Below are 22114 nucleotides of genomic sequence, written 5' to 3'. Positions count from 1 at the left end.
CATACTGAAAAGAGAATCTTTTTTGATGGCTCTACTTGTGGCAATTTAGCTTTTTCCTCTCCATCACTTCCTTTTTCTTATGCTCTGCCTTGAAATTGGTTTGATTTTCTACTTATATCAGAAGGGATGACCTTGAGAAGGAAGAAAAATGAGATTCAGAAGTAGGTCTTAACGCTTTATGTTGTTTATTTGGACTAGCTGAGTATTAATAAATTCAGGATTTCTCACCCTGATACCTTAAAGTGTTTTCTTTTTGTCTTTACGACTCAGCTTTATATTCGTAATTTATTACAGAGCTATTAGTGCATTTAGAATTCTTAGCAGGTTGTCTAGGGACTCGAAATTAAAAAGGAGAGTTTTTGAGCTCTGCTTATCTCTGGGTGTGCTAAGCAGTATGAATACAGTCTGTGAGTCAGCAGGTGTTATCAGCTGTGCTCTATGCATTAATAGTCCTGCAGATTTGGGCTACAAACCCATATATCTTAAGAGGATGTTTTTTTTCTAAATTGATGTGAAAAGAAGCAATGAGATGCTACCTGCAACACAGCAGTGCATTATTTTCTGGCACGTTTCATTAAATGGCATTCCCATTTTTATGTTTTATAGACTCGTTACTCAAAGGTATGGTGTAAGCTGTGGTGTAAGTGGTTTGATTTCCCCATCAGCAACCCTTTCTCTCAGAGGTATTGGATATCTGCAACTTCAGTGAACTCAGTGTAGTTATTTTAAGCTATCTACAGGCAAGCAAGTTTTTTCCACCATGAGAAAACCTCATCCTGCTATTTTTTTTTTTCCCCATGCGTATTAGCTGTGCTACTTGCATCTTCATCCTTCAGTGAAGGACCAGCTGACAGGGACTCCTCTCCTACTGATTCTCCATATTGATTTGTCCATAAAGATCACTTTACTTTCTGGAAGTATTCATGATAGCCAGAAAAGGCCTTTGAATTTTGCTTCGCTTTTTTGGTCTGCTGATTTTATAGATTCACTTGTAAATTAGTTTGTTCATCTTAGTGAAAAAACTTTCAAACAAAGTTCTGCATGACAGCTGTTGTGCAATTACTCATTTAAAAGTCAATAAAGCTGGTGAATGGCGTTTGTTTTGTTGTTGGGTAGATAGTTTGCTGAGTGTATAGGGAGTAAATATGATCTGGTTTGGTACAACTGGAGAAAAATCCAATTTGACTTTCATTCAATATGTTTGTTTCTCTAAGGAAATTCAATATTCCTTTTTTCTGTGAAGGAACAAACCAGTTTATCTGAGAGGCTGACTTCACAAGTACAACAACAATGATTTGGGCTGAACTTTTTATTTATTTATTCATTTAATAGTAAAAATTAGTATAAAGTTATCACTTCAGTGATAGTTACGACTATTTTAAAGATAGATTTTATTTTATTTATGGTACCAAAATTATTTTCTTCCTGAGTCCCAGTGAAAGGATTTGCATACCTTGTTTTGGGGTCACTGATACTGAAACATTGAAATAAAAAGGGCTAATGTAATATATTGTATGTTTTTTAGCATGCTGTCCAGTTTCTAGGGGCCTTCATGCTTTCCCTCCAGACTGCATACATTTGGCAGCCTTATTTCTAAAGCGGACTTCTCCAAATCAGTGATGTGGTATGGCTGAATGGACCTTCAGTCTGCCTGCTTTATGGGAAGAATAATGCTATAATGTAATGTCTTAGCCCAGTTTGAAAGGAGAAAAAAATTAAATGTCCAGACATTCTTGACATGTGAAGCTAAACATTGCCTATTTCTTAAAACAGGTGACAGCAAGGTAAAGGCTCGTCCTCCAAAAGTAAAAGGTGAGAGGAAGAAGAAGCATCTTTTTCATCAGCACCAGCACCACCTGCAAACATCTCAGCCTCTGCAGCAGCAGCCTCAACAGCCACCACTGCCACCATCAGCACAGCAGCAGCCAGCAGGGGAGGAGGCAGCAGCAGCACAGCCGCCAGTACCTGCAGCAGCACCTGCGGCATCCGCAGCAGACAAGAGCTTGCTGACCACTCCCCTGAATGTTGTCCAGCCCTCGGAGGGATCAGTTGAGGAAGATGACTTTAAGCCTCGTCCTATCATTCCCATGCTTTATGTGGTTCCACGGACCAAAAAGGTGGTGTTTGACAAAGAGCACATGTCCTGCCAGCAGGCATTTGAGCAGTTTGCAACTCAAAAGAGTCATGGTTGGCGGGAGCAGACAGTCCCTTTGGAAATCCCCGTGAAAGAGGAGAGTGCAGAAGCAGAAAATAAAGAGATTGCTACAGAGGTCAGTGATTTACAGGTATATGTGACCAAGGAAGTGACTGGATTTGCTGGTTTTAAGCAGTGAGTTGAGAACCAGACTTGGAGTGACAAGAATCCTAAATTATGCCTGAGCAGAATAGTGTCATGAACTATACAATTATGGCCTGTAATCTATTACAGGCATCTCTTTCCCCTGACAAATACTTAGCTGGAAACAATTTTCAAAAGAGGAAGGAGGAAAATATTCAGGAATTAGCAGAAGGTCAGAGAAATATTACATAACTCTGCTTTCCTGCATGATGGTGCTGAGAGAGACAAAGGAATGGCAAAGCACTTTTAGAGATTGGGCGGGGGTGGGCAAACAAGGGGAAATATGCCTTTCTGATGTGATGGTACACAGAGGGAATACGTTACATATAAGTATTTCTAACACATAATGGCTGCAGACTAGAGAGGGAAAGCATTGTTTATGATGCTATGGCTGTGATGGGCTGCTGTACCTTCATCTCCATTTTCTCCTACATAGCATTGTATGTACTTGGATTTCATTTTTAGTCCTTTAACACTGCTGCTTGCCTTCATGTCTGAGAAAAAATGGAACGACCAAAATACGCATGGCACTGTCTGATTCTGGTACAAAGTAGCTTATGTGTTTGTTGCCTTTCACCAAAGAGAACTGTGAGCTGCTATGATTAGTATACATGCAGTATTTACAGTGTTGGGTGGCGCACAGGATATTGGGTACAGTACAATATATTTGTCATAAAATGCCCTGTAATGTTCTTATAAAATGTTTCTGGTCCTATATGCTGTGTACATAATTTTCATAATAGATTTTCCAGCTGTTTATGGGAATGACCAGACTTCTCGTAACCCAGTGGAACTGTCAGATTTGAAGCTGTTCTGAGCTGGTTTTAAGAAAACGCTGAAGTTTACCTTTACCTGACATCTTAAGGAATAGTAATTGGCTTGTAAAGCTCTGTTGATTCCAGCCAAAAGGCACTGAAAAGTTGACTATAAATTCAGCAACTCTTTACAACAAGAATTCTGCTTCTGTTGTCCTGAACTCTCCCCTTGCTTGCCAAGATACTTTGGGGTTCCCATCTAGCTTGTTCTGGTTTATTACAGACTGCTGCTTTTTCAAAAATGAAGATGGAGATAAAGAAAAGTCGGCGTCACCCGTTAGGCAAACCACCGACCCGCTCCCCGTTGTCAGTGGTTAAACAGGAGACCTCAAGTGATGAGGGTGAGTGCAATGGCTTGAAGAATGCTTGTACATCTTGTCTAATGTGAAAAGTTGCTGTAGCCAGTAAACAAAGCTGGATGGCCTGAAAGTTTGTGTTATACTGAGCTGGTAGAAAATGCAGCATGTTCCCATTTTGATAACCCATCTAGAAACAAAATAAATCTGTGGGAGGTGTCCCTTCTCACCTTTCACCCTTCATTCTATCTTCTTGGATACTGAATGAGGTAACGTTTTGGAGAAAAGGAAATAAGTGTTAACAGAAAATAACATTGAAGCTGCCTCTTTGATACTGCATTACAATGAGATCTCTGCATCTCGGGTGGAGGTGGAGATTGAGATTAGACCTGCTGTGATGTGTCTGTCTAGGGAAGGTTAATTGTTTTTGTTTGGCTTTTTGAGTCATGAATATTGGGGTTCAACTTTTCATACTCTTGCTTCTGCTGTAGCATGTAATTGTCACTTCTGGATCCTGGCTATGTTATGAAGTACTCAGGATATAGAAAAATCCATAGTAAACTTTTTCACGCTGGGCAGGCAAATGAAGAAATAGCTTCCAGACCCAGCTTTCAAGGAAATTAAAAATTTACATTCAAAAGGAAATATGAGAATGTAGTTCCTGTTCACTTCCTTTTTTTTTTTTTCAGAGGTGATTGACATATAAATTAAAGGAGCACAGTATTCTACACTAAGATTCAGTTGAGACAAATTGCTAGTCTTTTCTCTCTGTGTGTAACTTGCTTTTCAGACATAGGAGGCATCCTGAACTCTGAGTCTCACCTAGATTCAGTCCTAGGATGAGCAAAGGCGTTGATCATATCCAACAGTAATGACTGTTCTTTTTTCTCTTGCTCTGTCAATATGGATTATGAAACTGCTTACCAGTCTGCTTTCATTGGTTTAACTGGTACCGTAAATCCTTTATTGTCTCCTTATGTGCTCTGATTAAAATTTGGAGAAACATATGCTTTAGTTTTGGCTCATGTCTCAAAAATTCCTTGAAGGTGCTTGATTTTTTTAAGAGGTGAGTGTTGAGCTGTGCTTTGAAAGTAAGACACGTTGAGAGTATCAGTCTGCATACCCAGAGTCACTGATCTTTTTAATTCCAGCTGTACCCTACACAAGATGTGGACTCCTAAGTGTAGCTGAAGTCACCACATCCTTGTAAATCTGTAAGGTCCAACATAACAATAAAATGTTTTAAGGAAGCAAGGATGTTTTAGAAAACGGTCTTCATTTAAGTGCGAGAGAGATAAAGCTGTTCATAATCTCAGAAGAGGATTGATTGTAAAGTAGTTGCAGAGAAGTAAAATGAAAATTTGACCTGAGTGCATCTCATGACCAGTATCTGTGTTTGTAGAAACAGGTATGGGATGTACTTTGTGAAGGTTGAAACAGACTTGCTGCTGACAGCTGGGAGCTGGGAGTTTGCCTAACCAAGCCAGCATGCACTGTGTACATGGCTGTCAGAACATAGCTCCCACTTAAAGAAAGTAAAGGGAGATTTCCTTGCACTTGCATCATGTATTTTGAATTTGGCTTCATTAAAGGATGCTGTTGGTTTCCAGGGCTAGGCGTACATGAAGAAGCATGAATAAGTTACATGTTCTTATTTATTCTACTTCCTGTGCTGATGAAACATTAACTCTTTACTGTGCTATGTTTTGCCTCTACTAAAGACTGTCCATTATTTTGGAACTTTTTCTTTCTAGAAATGTTCCCATTTTCTGGGGAGGAAGATATGAGTGATCCAGAGGCTTTGAAATCTTTACTTTCCCTCCAGTGGAAGAATAAAGTACCTAATTTCCCAGCTGAAAGAAAATTCAATGCAGCTGCTGCTCTGAGTGAGCCATACTGTGCTGTCTGTACCCTCTTTTACCCATATAACCAGGTAATTCCTTAGACTGCTCCAATGGATGTGTTGGTACTGAGTGCTGAATGGTGACTGCAAGTTAGAGTGCAGATCTTAATAAGCAAATGGCAAGTCTCATACAAGTGTGTGCATCAAAGAAGTGTATTTGAATTTGGTAGAGGCATTGGGTCATGCCGTGCCCATTATCTCTGCTACATTCTCTGGCTTTCTCAGCTTTCAATATTTAAACAGCTCATACAGAGCTTTGCACTGTGAGTGCTCCTTCATGCAGAGAAGCAGTGCCATGTTGGGCCTGTGAGCGCTCTTGTTTAGATGCGTGCCTGGATTTTTGAATGTATGCAAACAACCAACAAAATAAAGATTTACTCAGTAAGCATATGGATCATTTTTTTTTTAAACTACCAATATGCTTTGAGATATATTATAGCAGAAAGGCAGAATTTGTTAAGTGAATTAGTTATTTGCCCTGTTGTGTATTGATTTGTTCTCATATGCTTATAGAGCTAAATCTGGCTATATATATCCAAAAGGGATGTGTGCATTAGGAGAGTGTGTGTGTGCTGGAATCTTTTTCTGAGAAAAGCAGGACCCCCCTCAGCCTGCAACAGGATCTTGAGAATAAAGTATCTATCCAGAATTGACAAACGTTATTATATAAAGGCTGCAAGGAAAGCAGGTACAGCTAGAACATTTTAATCCATTTTTTTAAACTCTGGTCTGCTACCAGAAAGCTTGAAATGTTCTTCTGGAGAAAATCTTGTAGAAAGAAAAGGGAAAAAAATGCCAAAAGGATGAGGGTTTTATGGGGAGTGGTGGGAGGCCTTGTTTTTACCAATTTTCATTTTCTCCTTGGTGTGTCCAGCTGCAGTTTAGGAACTTAGATTTTTCTTGAAGGAGAACAAGAAAGGCTTCTCATTATTCTAATATTTCTCTGAGTTTTTAAATAAATTGCAAATCCCAGTACAGGTCTAAGGAAGAGAGAGAAGCAAAAAGTGGGGGTGAAAGTGCGTGTGAGATGATACGGCTTCAGGTTTCTTATTTGTGTTGTGCAGTGTCAGGTGCTGGATGATGGGAGATGACCTTTTTGTGAGGGAATTGCTTTGACTTTAAGGTTAAAACTGCAACTAGAGAAGAGTGATATGATTTTTCTCTTCCAAGTCCTTACAGATGGATAAAGAAACTGTCCCAGTCTCTGTAGGGGAGACCACCTCTTTTGTCCACCTTTCTAAGTGCGGACAAAAGACAAAGCCTCTGATCCCGGAGATGTGCTTTACCTCAAGTGGAGAAAACACGGAGCCCCTTCCTTCAAATTCATATATTGGAGAAGATGGAACCAGTTCCTTGATATCCTGTGCCAAATGCTGCCTGCAGGTTCATGCTAGTGAGTGTTTCCATTGTACCAAAGTGTTTTGGGTATTCAGAAACTCTCAGGTATCTTTTTTATGTTGTCTGTATTTGAAATCCTTGTAGGCATACTTGCTATTCCTGTCACTCCCACTTCTCCTTTTTCTGGTACTAGTATTTGTGTATATTTGAGTCCTTCTTGGCAATAACTGTTCTTAAAATATAAACAAGTAGCTGATTCTTTTATGCCTCACATAAAAGAGCTTTCATTTTGTTGTCTTTTATTTTTATTTTTTACAATAACGCTGAAATCACGCAGATTATTGTACTGTTTTTGTTTCTTCAAACAACAGCCTAGGGTAAGGGAAGGTTGGTTTGGTTCTACTGTTTTGCATGTGTTGTATGAAGGAGTTCCTGAGATATATTTTTTTTATTAGTGTCTGAGTTACAATTTGTAGGAATGGCACTTGATTACAAAAAGGAACATATGTCTGTTTGTTTCCCTGGCAGTTCTGTCTAAAAGAAGATCTGATTAATCCTTGTCAAGGGTACCTTTGCTGTAGATTGTATGACATCCCATTAACATTTGCACTTGTACTAGGAGATGCAACAAATTACTGTTCAGCTGTTTGATCTTGAGAAATGGGAAATCCTATTTGACTCACATAGCTGGAATTACTTTTGTTCCAGTTGAATTGTCCGCAGGTCACCATGCAGCTCAGCATGTCTGTCTCTTCTGGAGAACTAAAGCACAACTTCTATTTCCATACTGCAGCTGTGATTATGGTCACTCACTTGTGGTTAGTAAGAGCAAATGATAAAGAGTGAGTGTGACTGTTTTTGTTTTTCTTTTCTTTCTTTCCCCCCCCACAAACTATGGTCTCTGTAGTGATCAGAACAGAGGAGCTGAATCTTATGCATCTGTATGTCTTCAATAGACTAGTCTGTCAAAATGGTTTCAGTGACCAAACTTCGATTTCGTTAGAGAGTTATGTGGGCAAAGTGATGTTAATCTGCAGTCTCAGACACTGAGTAGAGAAATTAAGCTTTCTGTTTTATCTGTGCCTTGCCCTTGAGAATAGGGCTTAACTTCTGTGTTCTAGTCTGATGTGGTTTCAAGTATCTGCTTTGTTTCCTTGTCACTATTTGTACTGCAAAACTGTGATACGCCTTTGACTTTGCTGCAGAGAATCCATTTGCTTTTATTACAGGATTGCAGTGTTCAGTTGCAGTTAGGTTTATCTGACAGTGTGCTGTAAAACTAGTTGGCAGTTTGCTTTCTGTTGAGAAGCACCCTTATCCAACTGCGATAGGTTATGACAACAGCGAGGACACAAAGAAGATAGCTTTTGCAGAGGTTTCTAGTCTTTTAAGGTGTTGACAATTCCATGAAAAGAGCATATGTTTCTTGATCCTTTACCATCATTGTTAAGGGAGAATCTGGAATTCAGTAAGCCCTGACTGTTTCTACCCAGATCCTGTAGTCCAGCTCCCTGTAGACTTCAAGCAAGAAATCAGTGCTATTCTACACCCTGTTGAGCTCCAACAATATTTCAGTTAAGAGTGTGAGTTTCTCTTGCAGCTCAGTTTCTAGGTTAGTTTTTTTAAGATTCATCACCCCTGCCTGTTTTCTAGGATTGAGTTGAATGTGCTTTTTTGGTTTGCCATGTGATAAAGAGAGACTTAATGCATGGGAGACAGCTGTGGATCTATATTATTGACTTTTTTTGACAAACTGTTTGTCTGGTTAAGTGGATAATTTTTATAAGTCCAGTTATTGTGGCAATCTTGGTGCTTTTTGAATAACTTCTTTTAGATTTTATTCAGTAATTTGAGACTGTTCAGCTGGCATATGTTCATTTCTGTTATGAGTGTTAAAGGCCTTGGGTTGATCTTTGTTAGCTAGGATGCTGGTCAACAATTTATAAATACGTTTAATTTTCTGCTGCAGAATGGCCTTTCTTTGCAGGCATGGTAAAATCACACAGACATACTTAAAAAAAAAAAAAAAAAGAAAAAGTTTTTGTGTCTTTTGCCATTGTTCATTAGCAAGCCTCAGCACCTTTTACAGAGTTTTCAGGGCTTTATTGTCTTTTTTCATTGTTTTTATTATAGCCATAATGGCACTTTCCTGTTTTGGTGCTGCTGAGAAGTACATTGGTGCTTAAATAGTATAGTAATAGACATCCTGTAAAGTCAGTTGCTTCTAGTATTTTGTATAACCAGAAATCAGAAGTAGTTTAAATGCTGCCAGATTTGAAATGCGTGTGCTTAATTTTGTTCCGGTATTGCCAGGTTTCTTCTTGCTTAGAGTATGTTCAGCAAAAAAGACAGCGCTAAATTCAGCAGTCTTAACTTTTGATGTGCAAGTGAATTCCAGCAGTAGTAGTATTACTTTAATTCCAGTCCTTGCTTAAAGAATCAAAGCACTCAGGGTTTTCTCCCTGTATTGCTTGGTTTTGTGTTTTGTTTTCATACCTGTTGGTCCAAATTCTGTCCACTTCCTGTGAATAACTTTCCTTGTAGTTACTCAAATGCTGCACCCAATTTCAAAGATGTTTGTGAGCTGAATGGCTAACAGCTTAGGACTACAAAAGTAGTAGCAGAACTCTGATGGGTATTAACTTCATTTCTTTTAGGCTGTTATGGAATACGTCCAGATTTGGTGAATGAAAGCTGGTCTTGCTCACGATGCTCAGCCAATGCATGGGCAGCGGTAAGCATTTACTCTTGTGGAGACAGAGTTGATGAGATACTTCCATAGAGATGGGTGGTGGGAGGGTACTGTTTGCCTTTGCATCCCGAGTGTAGTTGGTTTTTTTCTGAAAGGTCTGGCAGACCTTTCCAGTGCTGCTCTGAAGTAGTTTTGTTACTACAGGAATGTTGCCTGTGTAATCTCAGGGGAGGAGCTCTTCAGATGACCACTGATGGGCGGTAAGTAATGTTTTTAGATGGTTTTGTTCTTCCCTATTGCATCCCATGTTACAGTATTATGAGTTTGGTCTTGATGCTCAGTGTAACAACTATTTTTGGAATTGTGGAGGTAACTGCTATTCACTAAATTGGCAGGGTCAGCTTTGGTAAATGCTGTCTTACAGGTGGGACCATATTTTTTCAATAGCAGGGTTACGTGGCCCTGAACACTCTTAATTAAATTTGGTTCCTCCTCACTGAAAGGTTTCTTTTCAAAAAAACATTCAGTATCATTCAAGATCAAATGCCTAAGAAGATTGACCCTGTTGTTCCAAAGACCTTTACCTTGGCAATGGAGATTAACAAATCAGTAGGTAATGTTACCTAGGCTGCCAACCACCACCATAAACATGCCTTGATACCATCGGTGAAGGAGTCAGAGAAATGTTAACTGCCCTCTGGAGTGTTTAATTCAAATAGTGATATTCCCCGTTTCTTCTTTACCTTTTGTTCTAGGTGGGTCCATATAATTTGTGCTATTGCTGTCCCCGAGGCCCGTTTTCTCAATGTAATAGAGCGTCATCCTGTGGATATCACTGCTATTCCAGAGCAAAGGTGGAAACTGGTAGGTGTGTTTTGATACCTGTGTTCTCTCTTTTCCCCACAAATCATAGACTCATAGAATGGTTTGTGTTGGAAGGGACCTTTAAGATCCTTCCCTGCTATAGGCAGAGACACCTCCCTCTAGACCAGGTTGCTGAAAGTCCCATCCAGCCTGGCCTTGATGAATCCTTCCAGGGAAGGGGGCATTCACAACCTCGCTGGGCAGCCTGTTCCAGTGTCTCACTGCCCTCACAGGAAAGAATTTCTTTCTGATATCTAGTCTAAATCTACTGTCTTCCAGTTTAAAACAGTTTCCCTTTGTCTTGTCACTACATGCCCTTAAAAAAATGCACCAGGGAGTTGTATTGCTTGGATGTGTTCTTGAGGTGCTGTCTGAGTGTTTGACACACAAGCAATTGATGTATCTTTACTCTTTAGAGTGTGCTATTGCCCTAGATGGAGCCTGGGCTATTTACCCAACTCACAATGGGGTTTAAACTAAGTACTGCATGGCAGGAGTGGTTTGGGAGATGGTAACTGGGAAGAAGCTGATCTACCCTGACTAGTTCATCTGTAATTTGTTTTGACTTTCTTTAAAGTATTTCTCTTTGTTCATCAAGAAATGTATTATAGAAAATATTTATTTGTGACCATGACTGTGAGACACCACAAATATCTTAATAATAAGTCCAGTTACAGTTTGTTATTTCACTGCACGTAGTCTCATATGAGGGATTAGTAATGGTTGATTCATTAGCTCAGAGTAATTAATCTTCATGTTAGTTAATGCTCCATCTCTATAGTGTGTTGTTGCAAAATAAATCATGCTTTTCCTGCTTATTTTATACGGAGTTCAGTTGGATAATGGTTGGGAGTATGGTATGGGAGAAGGTGATGTTAGCAGTGATACATTGGTTACCACTGATGTATGTGTTCACTGTGCAGCTATTTAGTGCAGGCAGCCCAGACATGGCTGGGTGAGAGATTAGGAGGAATCTGTCTGCTTCCAGAGTTATTTCTGTTGTGCAAATGGGTTTTGTACACAAATGTGAACGTAAAAAGCATTCATTATTAAGGTGGAGTGATGGAGCAGCGTGGTGTGAGAGTGATAAATCTTACAGCACTGGTTCTTTATGGATCATCTGACATTTGCAGCATGCATCCTCTTCATTACCAGCACTTGTAATGATGAACTAAAAATCCTTTTACACAAGACTTACTTGTACTGCTTAATGGAGCCTCACAAGAAAACATTATGTCTTAATTCTTTAACTCTTCTATGGCTACCTTACAGTCCTATAGAGATTGGGCCCTAATAGTAAACGTAAAACTTTGTTGCTTCCTTCTGTTCAGAAGGCTGTTCCATCCAAAGCCTCACTGACTTACTACGTCTTTATGCCTGAATTAAAGCTTTATGGTTTTGTTAATTTCTTTGGTGTTGTTTTCCATTTACACCTTAGCTGTTAGGATGTAAGAAGTAGACTATTAACCTAATTACTGATTACAGAAATAATTCTGCTCTGTTGGTCATACTTATGAATACTATTACAGAATGGATGCATGCTCTGTCACTGTCTGTTGAAAATAGGTTGTTGGTTTTGCCACCACATTTAATGTGACTTTCATAGAATCATAGAGTGTCTTGGATTGGAAGGGACCTCAAGGATCATCAAATTCATTTGAGTGTCATCTGCTTCAGAAAAGAAAGCAAATTGTCTTGAGCTAAAACTTGAAATGAGTTTAGTGTTATGAACTAGGTAAAGATTAGTAATAATTGAGATACAAAGGCAGTGGTGCTTCTGGCAGCAGCTTGTCTAGGAAGCCATACCGAAGGTGACTGAAAGGCACTGGTATTAGATCTGATCTTGTCATTGGAGTTGATGTAGTGCTAGATAAAACTAGAGTTGACTTTTCTTGATGAAAAAGATGGAAAAATATAGAAGAAATAATGTGAAGATTATGAGTAGTTGAAGTGAGTAGATAAGGCATCTATCTGTGATTATTTATTGTTGTTGTTTTTTAAAATGCATTAAGTTACTGAGAGAGAGCTGATGTTTCAGGTAATTACAGTGACCTGTTTGAGGAGTATCTCCTGTTGTACGAACATACACCACACCTCCCTTCTTGCAGCACAGACTTACCAGTTCATTTGTGGCTATTGCATCATTTGAAGAATGCAGTTTGCATGCTTCCTGATTAATGGTGTATTACCAGCCTGTGTGCATAAATTATTTCTGATGTGGAAATTTGGAATAATTAGCTGTCATTCCTCAGTGGAGTAAATGAATTGCAGTGTTCATCAGGCAGAGAACAGTTCATTCCTTACTTCCAGCTATGACCAATGTGCATTCATTCTGAAGATTTTTCTTTTAGGCTTTAGACCTTCTCACATCTTCCTTCCCTCAGAAAACATCTTTAATCTTGCGTGTACTGCTTCCCTGTAGTACTTAGCACTCATGCTTCTATACATCCCATCTCCCATGCTTCCAGACGTTCAATGTTCTTACTACTTCCACATCTCCTGCATTTCAGTCTCACTGTGGCTTTCATTTTTCTTTATCCTTTGATCATATTTGCTCTTGATATTCCACTTGTGTATCTCTCTTGTCTGTTGTAAGGAATTTGTTTGCCACTCGGGTGTCATTAAATGTGTGCTAATCCTCTTGTCTTGGAAGAGTCCTGTTCACATCAATAAAGGGAGGTTCCTGATGCTCGAGGGTTAATACTCCCTGGAGAAGCAGTATTGAGCGTACTGTATATCAGCAGTTGTCCCTGCTGGCAAGAGAATTAGGTATTGACAGTTTAATAATGAGATCTCATTGCTATTGACTTGCTTTCAGTGCTGTGCTCCTGCTGTGCACTTTGCTGTAGCGCTTATCTGGCTTTTGAACATGGTTTACAGAATGATAAAGGCATAGCTTATTAAATACAAAAAAAACACCCCACATTCTGGCAGCAGTAAGGCCCTGACTCTGAATTGACTGGCTTTTGTTAATGTAAGTAAAAAAGCCCAAATTTGTCTTCAGTGTAAACATACTGACTTAATTTAACTCACAGGAAGTGAATTTGACTTTCTTCATATCCGTGTAGGATGGGTCACAGCTGGGGAGTGGTTGACTTGCAAAGAAATAGAGAAGAAGACTTCTCCCTTTCTTTTGCGTGTTTTGCTTTGAAAGAAGAAAGAAATAGTCTTTGGAGAATGAATGGATTTTATTTGCCTTGGCAGTGCTTTGTAGCTGTTACCTGGGTCCCATGTACTATGAGAACGCAAATATAACACTGAAATTTGGCAATTCTTTTTTTGCGTTTATTACATATTTTATAACGCTATATGACTTCATATTTTTGAGGCTACACTCTGCAGTTAGCTGAGATCTGGAAGCAGAGTGAATTTGTACTTCTGGGAGCTGTATAAGACTGATTGTGTGAGCTCAGGTAGCTTATATTACATTGCTAATCCTTTGGGATGCAGTCATTCATACAGATCTTACAGCTCAGGTTCTGAGTTCTGTGATGTTGTGTGCTTTGAGCAATGCTTTAGTGGGAGTGAAGTAAATGAGAGATCATGAAGATGTAATAAGGGAAAGCAAGACCATGTTTAACATCAGACATCACAGCGAGAGAAAGACTGTCATGGATGGCATCATATTTGATTATGGGAAATTTATATTCCAATGGATGGATGGTTGGGATGGAGGTGGTCAGCCAGACTGAAACGAGCCCATGTTGTGTGGGTCAGAAATGGGCACTAAAATCATTGCATTCCTCTGTTCCTCCTTGTATATAGAAATAGTTTATCTGTAATAAATAAAGTAAATAAATAAGTAATTTAATAAAGTGTAGTCAGATTCATGGGCATATGATGTCTTTCAGGATTCAGTGCTGTTAGGGAATGAATGAGGAGGTTCATCATGTTTCCCACTGACACCTAATGCTTGCTTCCAGCCTCCAAAAAACTTCTAAAGCAGGAACGTGTCTTAAATAGCTTACCTGTCCCCCCACTCAGGTGCTGTCTCGTTAGATGAGTAATGAATAGATCTGTTTTGCAGAAGATATTTTAAAAATACCGACAGATTTCATACTTCTTTCCCCTGCAGTTCTGATGTTACATACAGTCTTTTTATTTTTTCTGAGTTGTCTGCCATATCTAATCTGACATGCATTCCAATAAAACATTTTCAGTTGATGTTTTTTTGTGTAAAAGCAAAACAAAACCACATAATATTTTGTTCCATTACAAGAAATGATATTCTGTTAGATCCAATGGATGGATTATACAATTCCATCGAATAGAATAGAGCAAAGTATTTCATAGTTATCCCATGTTCCATTCTTTCTGAAAATGAAAGCAGTATTTTATAGCATAATAGCTGTGAAAATTTAGCTGCTGCTTGAAATAACAGCTATTTTGTATATGTTAAGGGATAAGAGTATTACATTGCTGCCATTCTTTGATAATACTGATGTGTGTTTGTCTGCTGTATTCTCCCTTCAAGTGAAAACAGTCTCAAATTGGATTCAAGTGTGCTTCACTGTTAGTACGGTGCTGGAGGACTGAATCAGTGGTATAAGTCACTGTGTTTGTAGGAATGACTTCAGTACCTGCTGTAGTTCCTTGGCTTATAAGTGATTTCTAGGCAAGTGGTTGTAGTTGGACGTGCAGTTCTGGTAGTCTCAGACTTGACCCCATAGCATGAAACATTCCAAGTTTTGGCTGTGGCTTCTTTGCTGCATACACTAATGGAGAGTATGTTGCCTTAAAGCTGCTATTGACTGTGTGATGCTGACTTATTTTTCTTCTCAGAAATGTGTGTACTGTCGAAAGCGGATGAAGAAAGTGTCTGGTGCCTGCATCCAGTGCTCCTACGAGCACTGCTCCACTTCCTTCCACGTGACTTGTGCGCACGCTGCTGGCGTGCCCATGGAGCCTGATGACTGGCCCTATGTCGTGTCCATCTCTTGCTTCAAACACAAAGCAGCCAACCAGAATGTGAGTTTGTTGATGGGTTTTGTTTTTGTAGAACGCAACTGTATTTTTAACATAGCTTTTCCAATTGTATGTTTCTTCCTTTCTTCTACCACACAGATTCAGTTTCGAAGGGAGGTGACCCTTGGACAGACTGTGATCACAAAGAACCGGAATGGACTCTACTACAGATGTAAAGTGATAGGCATGACAACACAGACTTTCTATGAAGTAAACTTTGATGATGGTTCATACAGTGACAACGTTTACCCAGAAAGCATTATTGTAAGCAGCTGACTATGAGAGCTATTATGGTTATAATTAAGTGTAACTTCTGACTGTTCATTGCTGTTCTTCCTTTTTATGACTTTATCTCCTTTTGTTATTTTGTTCCTTTACAAAGATGGGTTTTTTCTGTATGCATAGGACTTAACAGAAAGCAGTGTTTGTTTTAAGTTGCATCCTGTTTGTTTTGCGGTTGAATAATCTCTAGTTTTTCAACTGACAAGTGTGATTCATGGGGGAAGCAGTTTGTAAGCAGTTCTGGTTGAAAATAGGAAATATGCTTAATAGAAGGAATGTATAAAAAAAGGCTGACTTGTCATCTCATGCTTTTTCTTCCTGATTGAGCCATTGATTCACCACGTGAAACATAGCAAGTCAACCCACTTGGTAGTTTTTTTTGACATGGGCAATGTAATGATTTGGGATCTGTAGCAAGAAATTTTCTACAACTGTCTACCCTCACCAGAAGGAGGTGCAAGTGTTTTATTTCTTTTTTTTTTTTTTTTTTTTTTTCCAGTTTCATTGGTTTGTTTGAGATTAGTTAATCACAAATCTAGTAACTTTCTCATGGTTAATTCTAGTATTATGTGTCAACTTCTTTGAGTAGTGGCTCTTCTACTACTTGTTTTGTCTGTTCTTGCTGTCTGACCTCTTTGTATGTCCTCAGAGCAGGAACTGCATCCGACTGGGACCCCCTCCAGAGGGTGAGATGGTTCAACTGCAGTGGACAGATGGAATCATCTGTAAGGCCAAGTTTATTGCAGCCCAGATCAGTCAGATTTATCAGGTAGGTACAGAAGAGTGCCCACATGCTTCATGTCAGCATGTCTGACTGTTGCCCAAATTGCTCCCTGGGTGCTTGGATGCTTACTCTGAAAGAGATGCTTACTTATGAAGAGAGAATTTGCTTTCTGGAGTTACTGCTGGAGTTAATACTGCTGGTAGTCTAAAGAGAAATGTAGTGTTACAATAAGATTAGGATAAAGGTTTTCAGTGACGGAATGTGGATGTATGAATAGAAGTATGTCTAGTCTGTACTTCTAAAACATTTTTTTACAGTGAGAAAAACATGAAGCTTTTTTATTTATTTTAAGAGTTATAGTGGTTTTTCAGCTGAAGCAAAGGATAAAAGGGAGTTAGTAAAACAAAAGGATTTGTTAAAGTCAGTACAAGACTGTTTGATGAAGTAGCTTTCCTCTTGAAAGTAAATGTCTTTGCTCTTTACATGAACAAAGAGGCATCGCATTGGTCTTCAGAAGCTGTTCCATTCCTGTGACCCATAGCAATTGTTTCCTGCCTGAGCTTTCAACATTATCAAGAAGCTTCTACACAGGAACGTGCCCGTAACAGAGCTCGTGAGGGAGAAGCCATTTACCTCCATTGTGGGGAAAAGAGTATAACAGCTAGTGGCTCAGCTTCGTTAGTGATAGAACAGCTCAGGTCAAAGTGACCTGCTCTCAGTACTCTCTGATGGCTGTCTGATGGGTTGTGCTAATGTAGTGCGTGACCTACACTTCCCCATGAGTCAGTATTTACGTAGTTAAAACTCTCCTTGACAATTCAAGAGAAAGCAAGAGAAATGATGGATCAGGAGACTACTTCTAGTCTAGGAAGGGACTTCACAGAGGAGCAACAGTGTGAAGGAGTAATAGCCTCATACACTCTCACCACCTCCATTTTTAAGGTGAGAAGAATAGCAGGCAGCTTTTGGTCTTTGAGTCTGTTGCACAGGCAGGATCTTTGTTTCTAGAAGGTTGTGATAGTGAATAAAGGAAGATTTAATCTGGTATTCAGTTTTAATATTTCAGCACACAGGTTTTATAAGATGCAGTACGTTCATATGACTAAATCTATTTTAAATGGTACCAACAAGTCGAAAGTTACGATGATTTGTAAAGGAAGGTGTACTTTGTCCACATTCTTTTGAAAAATACATGCTGGAATTTGCCAAGAATTTATATTTTAAAGAGGTTGCTGCTCTTAGACAATTGTTAAAGGCAAAGGAAGTCCCAAATCTTGCATTTGTTTGAAATTGCATTCTAATTTCTATCCTTTCTGCACACACAGAGTTTCATATCTGTGTGCCAAGAGCACAGTGGCCCACCTTGTTAGTTAACAATCTTTTTGTGTTCGTAATGGAAGGCAACTGCTTCAGAGAAGATGTGAGCTAGGCAACCCAGGTTATGAATAAGTACAATATGTTGTTCCATGAAGATCTATTTTTATGCATGCCTTCCAGTTTAATCACAGTATAGAAAATTGTCATTGATTTCTTGAAGGTAAAATAATTTGAAATAGGCTATTCTACTTACAGTGCCAGGTGAAGAAAAATATGCACGAGGAGCCTGTGTTTTTGAAATCTTGCAGTTACCTATAAGTAGAGCTCTTTTCCATGGGGAAAACAGCCTGAATAGCTTTCTGCATTGGTTTCCTATGTGCATATTTTTTCAGCAATTGCTGTGAATCTGTATTGTCTGTTTTGGAATAGGATTGTATTTAATAACGCAGAGGCAGTTCTGTTATGAAATTAGTGTGTTCAGAGGAAGACAGCATGGATTAGCTTTTGCATTTTAAATTTGTCCTGTCTTATTTTGCAGAAGCTTTCCAATACACATCTCTTAAGTTTGTACTTTGTGTGTTAAGACTGTATATTAAAATATATATATATCCGTTAGTTCAGAGAACTTTTAATATACTCTAATGTGTATAATTATAAGAGGGTCTTGAGCCGTATCAGTAGTTTGGAACTTGAATAAACAAAATCCAGCCATTATGTGATAGCTGAAGATGTCACTGCCCTGTGCTACCAGTCCTCCTTTGCTGCTGAAGTTGAATACATGCAGTGGAAATGGCAAACAGGAGTCTGCTTGTGGCTGGGCTGTTAATTCTGTTCTCTAGTGATCTGTAAAACCAGGGAGTAAATGGGACCAGTAGAATCTTAACCCAGCTCTGCTGAGTTCTAACCCAGCTCATCTTTCAAAGGCTCTTCTCCCACCTGCTTAGTTATTAGTGCTGATATGCATTGCTCAGCTAAGGCACCTCAGTAGGCATCACAGGTCTTGGGTAGCTGAGAAGTTATAAGACCTGGGCAGCACAGGAGGAACGCAGAGTGCAGGTGCTTCCGTCCTCCTGAATGTGTCCAGTCTGAACCTGCTGTCCCACATTAACTGTGTTGCGTGTCTTTCTGCATTATGCAGAAGAGTATAAGCCCTAAGCAAAGGAAGTGAGCATCTCGTTAAAACTTATAATAATTTTAACAGTTTTATATGCATGTTTCCATGAATAAGCATTGCTGTAACAGCTGATGCATAATTCATGACACAATCAGTGCTTAGTGCAAAAGATTTAACATGAGGACTTACCACCATTTCTTGCACCTGACTGATTATTTCTGCTTAATGGAAATGTATTTTAGTAACTGCAGTTGTTTCCTTATGACATGTAAAAATGCTTTGTTTAAGATGAAAGAAATTCTTATTACCATATTGGCCTGAATATAGGGCTGCCTTTTATGGTGAGTGAAAAGCTTCTTTTTCCCAGAATTTGAGGGGAAAAAAAAAAAAAAGAAAGATAGGGTGGAAATTTCTAATGCTCTGACTGGGGGGGATATTAGGTGTGCTGTAGCCCAGACATTCTGATCTGCAGGAGCAATGAATGAAACTGCTTTGGCCAAGTAAAACAGGGATGCTTGAAACCTAGCACTTCTTGAGTTCATCCTTCTTTTCAAAGCTCGTTCTACAGCAAAGCTAGAGAGATGCAGAGCCAAGAACAGAGAATCATCCATGTAGCTGGCTGCTGATGCTTCCTTGGTATCCTCATGAAGGGAGCATGCTTGGTATAGTCTGTGAGTGAACTGATCATGTACTATGAATCTAGAAGCCAAGTGTTCTTATTTCATTTTCTTTCTACTGTGCAGGTTGAGTTTGAAGATGGTTCCCAACTAATGGTGAAGCGTGGTGATATTTATACCTTGGAGGAAGAGCTTCCAAAGAGAGTGAAGTCTCGCTTGGTGGGTATCAAAGTAAAAGAAACAGTGAAATGGCTGTGGGTTGAAGTACTTGTTCATATTTTCTTAACGTATTGTTTAGACATTAGGTGAACGCAGCCTTCATTTTCTGTGGCTGTAAAATCCCGGGTCACTCGCAAAGTGTGTAGAGTTGTTGAAATCCTTGGTGTGTAAGTGCTTAAGAAGTATTTAAATGTTTTTTTCTTTGTGTTCAGACTTGATTTTTATATTCTCTGGTTAAATATTACGTTCCTATCATTTTACATCATGAATTTAGTTATATGGACTGCTGTTCTGTCTGAGTAATGCTTTCCATCAATCAGATGGATTGGCCTACAACTGAGTGCTTTCTGGAGAACTAACTTAGTGACATTGGACCAAAGTCTTTTCTTACCAAACAGAAGAGGTAAAACATGATTGTTACCTACAAAGCTTTCATCAAAAAGATCACTGTGCCTTTAACTGCATGCAACTGAATTATTCAGCCTAGAAAATGAGGGATTACTGTGTCACTTGTTTGTTGAATGTTTTTAAACCTCGTGCTTTGACTATTATTCAAACAACACTGAGACCGGATTCTGTGCTGGTGGAGAATATAGTTTTGCTCTTCATTCTGAATGTCTGTCTTGTTAGCTACTGCATGACAGAGACAGATCTACAGAGTTAATCTTCAATATGTTTGTGGCCATCAGTCTCTTAACAGGCAAAATGATGGTCCAGTTATTGAACACATATAGAACACATTAACAACTATACCAAGTTGAACCAGTGGTTCTCTGAACCACTAGCAGAAGCATGAGAGGCTCAGTGTCCAAAAATACCTAGTAACAGTCATTTATGTGGAAAAAGCTCACATTTTATCATGTTTTCCTCAACTTTGGAGGAAAACTTTGTTTGCTTATGCTTGAAAGAGTTTTACCCAAGTAACATTTGTAAAACACTTTCTACAATGCAGCTCTGTATGGCTTTTCCATCTTCTTAGAGGCACTTTATCTCCATAAGGCCTCATGGCATAAATTTTACAGTTTAGTAATAATTTACCTTGTGATCCTCAGAAGATTTTTGGTGGCAGCATCCTAGAATTGTTTTACAGGATAGAGAATTTGGGAAACAGCATATTGTCTGCAGTGGAGACCACTGGACTTTGTATCAGTCCCAGGTAAAGGAATGTAGGCTCCGAAGTGAACAAAAAGTTTCAAGTCTGGCTGAAAGCTGAGATTCTTTTCCTATACATTCCGCTGCCAGAGACTTTAGATGATCCTCAGAAGTAATGCTCATGGTGCTTTTTCATATAATGTCAGAACAGAGGCACAAAGTGATAGGAGAAATGCATCTCTTTTGTGAGTGTAAGAGAAGGATGAACAGAAGCGTTAGTACAGTCATCTTAGCCCCAAGTACTTTCTTTGGGTCTTTCCTTTCTCTAAAAGACATCAGGAAAGCCCGTTTCCTGTGTGCATTCTAAGAGTGGACAATGTGAAGAGACAGAGGAGGGTAAGAGCAAACCACGAACTGTCAAGGCAGGAATCAAAGTAAAAGATATTTGCATACAGAAGGAAGGCAACGCAAGGGATTCTCCTTCCAGCTTGGCTTCAGAAGCCCAGAAGTTTTTCTTTCAGCCATGTGCTTTGCATGCTTCAGAATTCAATTTTTCTTCAGAAGTTCACTGTACCGAACTGTTTGCTGCCATGTTATCCCTGCTGCCCGGTTAGGTGGGCACACTCAACAGTTTGTGCACGTCTCCCTCTGTTTTCCTCCTGTGCCTCTAATACTGTACTTTCGTGTCTCCTGCAGTCCCTCAGCACTGGGGCCCCTCAGGAAGATGTATTTTCGGGAGATGAAGTGAGAGCAGCCAAGCGTCCCCGGCTGGGGAATGCAAGGAACCCTGAAGAGTATGGACAAAATCCAGATTACTTGGCCTTTATGGAGAGCCTGTTGCAGACACAGTACCAACCTGGAACTCAGAGTAACATGTTTTAACCAGGATTAATTAAATATGAAGTTAACCCTTTTTAAGCCTGTAGAAAAATAACCAGGAAACTGTGGAATATAAGACCAGTGTTGTGCAATAGCCTGCTGTGAACTCCTTTCATCTTCTTCTGGTTTGGACTGCAAGAAAATCCTGTCTGGCTGCACGCTACCTCTACTTTGCCAGACCAATAGAACTGGGAGCCTGAGAAACCTGACAGCATTTCACATGGAGACTTTCCAGCGTTTGTGTGACTAGCTCCTCTTTATAAGGCTTGGAAAGGGTTAAAATTTGATTAAACGACTTTTTAAAATGTCAAAATCTTTTGTCTTTAAAGGTGCTATTACATTGACTACTGAAGCAGCCTTTGGAATTGTGTTTTCTGTACATAGAAGTCACCTTTGTGAAGTTTTCTATAAATAAGTACTATTAAAAAAAAAAAGAAAGCAAACAAAAATAGGAAAAGTTTCCACAAAACATTTTTCTAGATTATGGCTTTAAAACAGAAAATAAACAAAATCCTCCCCTCTCACCCCTCAAGGAAATGTGACTAATGTTACACTGGGGAGAGAGAAAGCAAGAACAGATGTCCTTGAAAGTTCTGGGTTCCTTTTTGTAAAGAAACACTATCTCCTTTGTAATCTGGGGAAGATGGAGAAAGAAGTGT

The 22114-nt window shown here is 39.2% G+C and overlaps 1 protein-coding gene across 9 annotated transcripts in view; it reads left to right on the top strand.

Moving 5' to 3' along the window:
* Nucleotides 1-21691, top strand: part of KDM4B (lysine demethylase 4B) — a 72877-nt gene extending 51186 nt beyond the window's left edge. For 2 of the 9 annotated variants that reach the window (XM_065748807.1, XM_065748805.1), the window contains 12 exons: nt 1774-2270; nt 3377-3494; nt 5204-5382; nt 6523-6745; nt 9348-9424; nt 9587-9642; nt 10138-10246; nt 15029-15214; nt 15311-15475; nt 16143-16262; nt 19392-19484; nt 21273-21691. In XM_065748807.1, the coding sequence (XP_065604879.1) occupies nt 1774-2270; nt 3377-3494; nt 5204-5382; nt 6523-6745; nt 9348-9424; nt 9587-9642; nt 10138-10246; nt 15029-15214; nt 15311-15475; nt 16143-16262; nt 19392-19484; nt 21273-21458 (2009 nt within the window). In that variant the 3' untranslated portion in view covers nt 21459-21691. Of the gene's footprint in view, nt 1-1773; nt 2286-3376; nt 3495-5203; nt 5383-6522; nt 6746-7398; nt 7533-9347; nt 9425-9586; nt 9643-10137; nt 10247-15028; nt 15476-16142; nt 16263-19391; nt 19497-21272 lie in introns of those variants that run through there. The other 7 variants (XM_065748802.1, XM_065748798.1, XM_065748804.1 and 4 more) reach the window with 6 other exon arrangements.
* Nucleotides 21692-22114: the final 423 nt, after the last annotated feature.

This window comes from Cyrtonyx montezumae, unplaced genomic scaffold, assembly GCF_038088225.1.
Source record: "Cyrtonyx montezumae isolate F1298 unplaced genomic scaffold, pur_monq_1.0 scaffold_51, whole genome shotgun sequence".
NCBI classification, from domain to species: Eukaryota; Metazoa; Chordata; class Aves; order Galliformes; family Odontophoridae; genus Cyrtonyx; species Cyrtonyx montezumae.
This window is presented reverse-complemented; position numbering and strand designations above follow the sequence as displayed.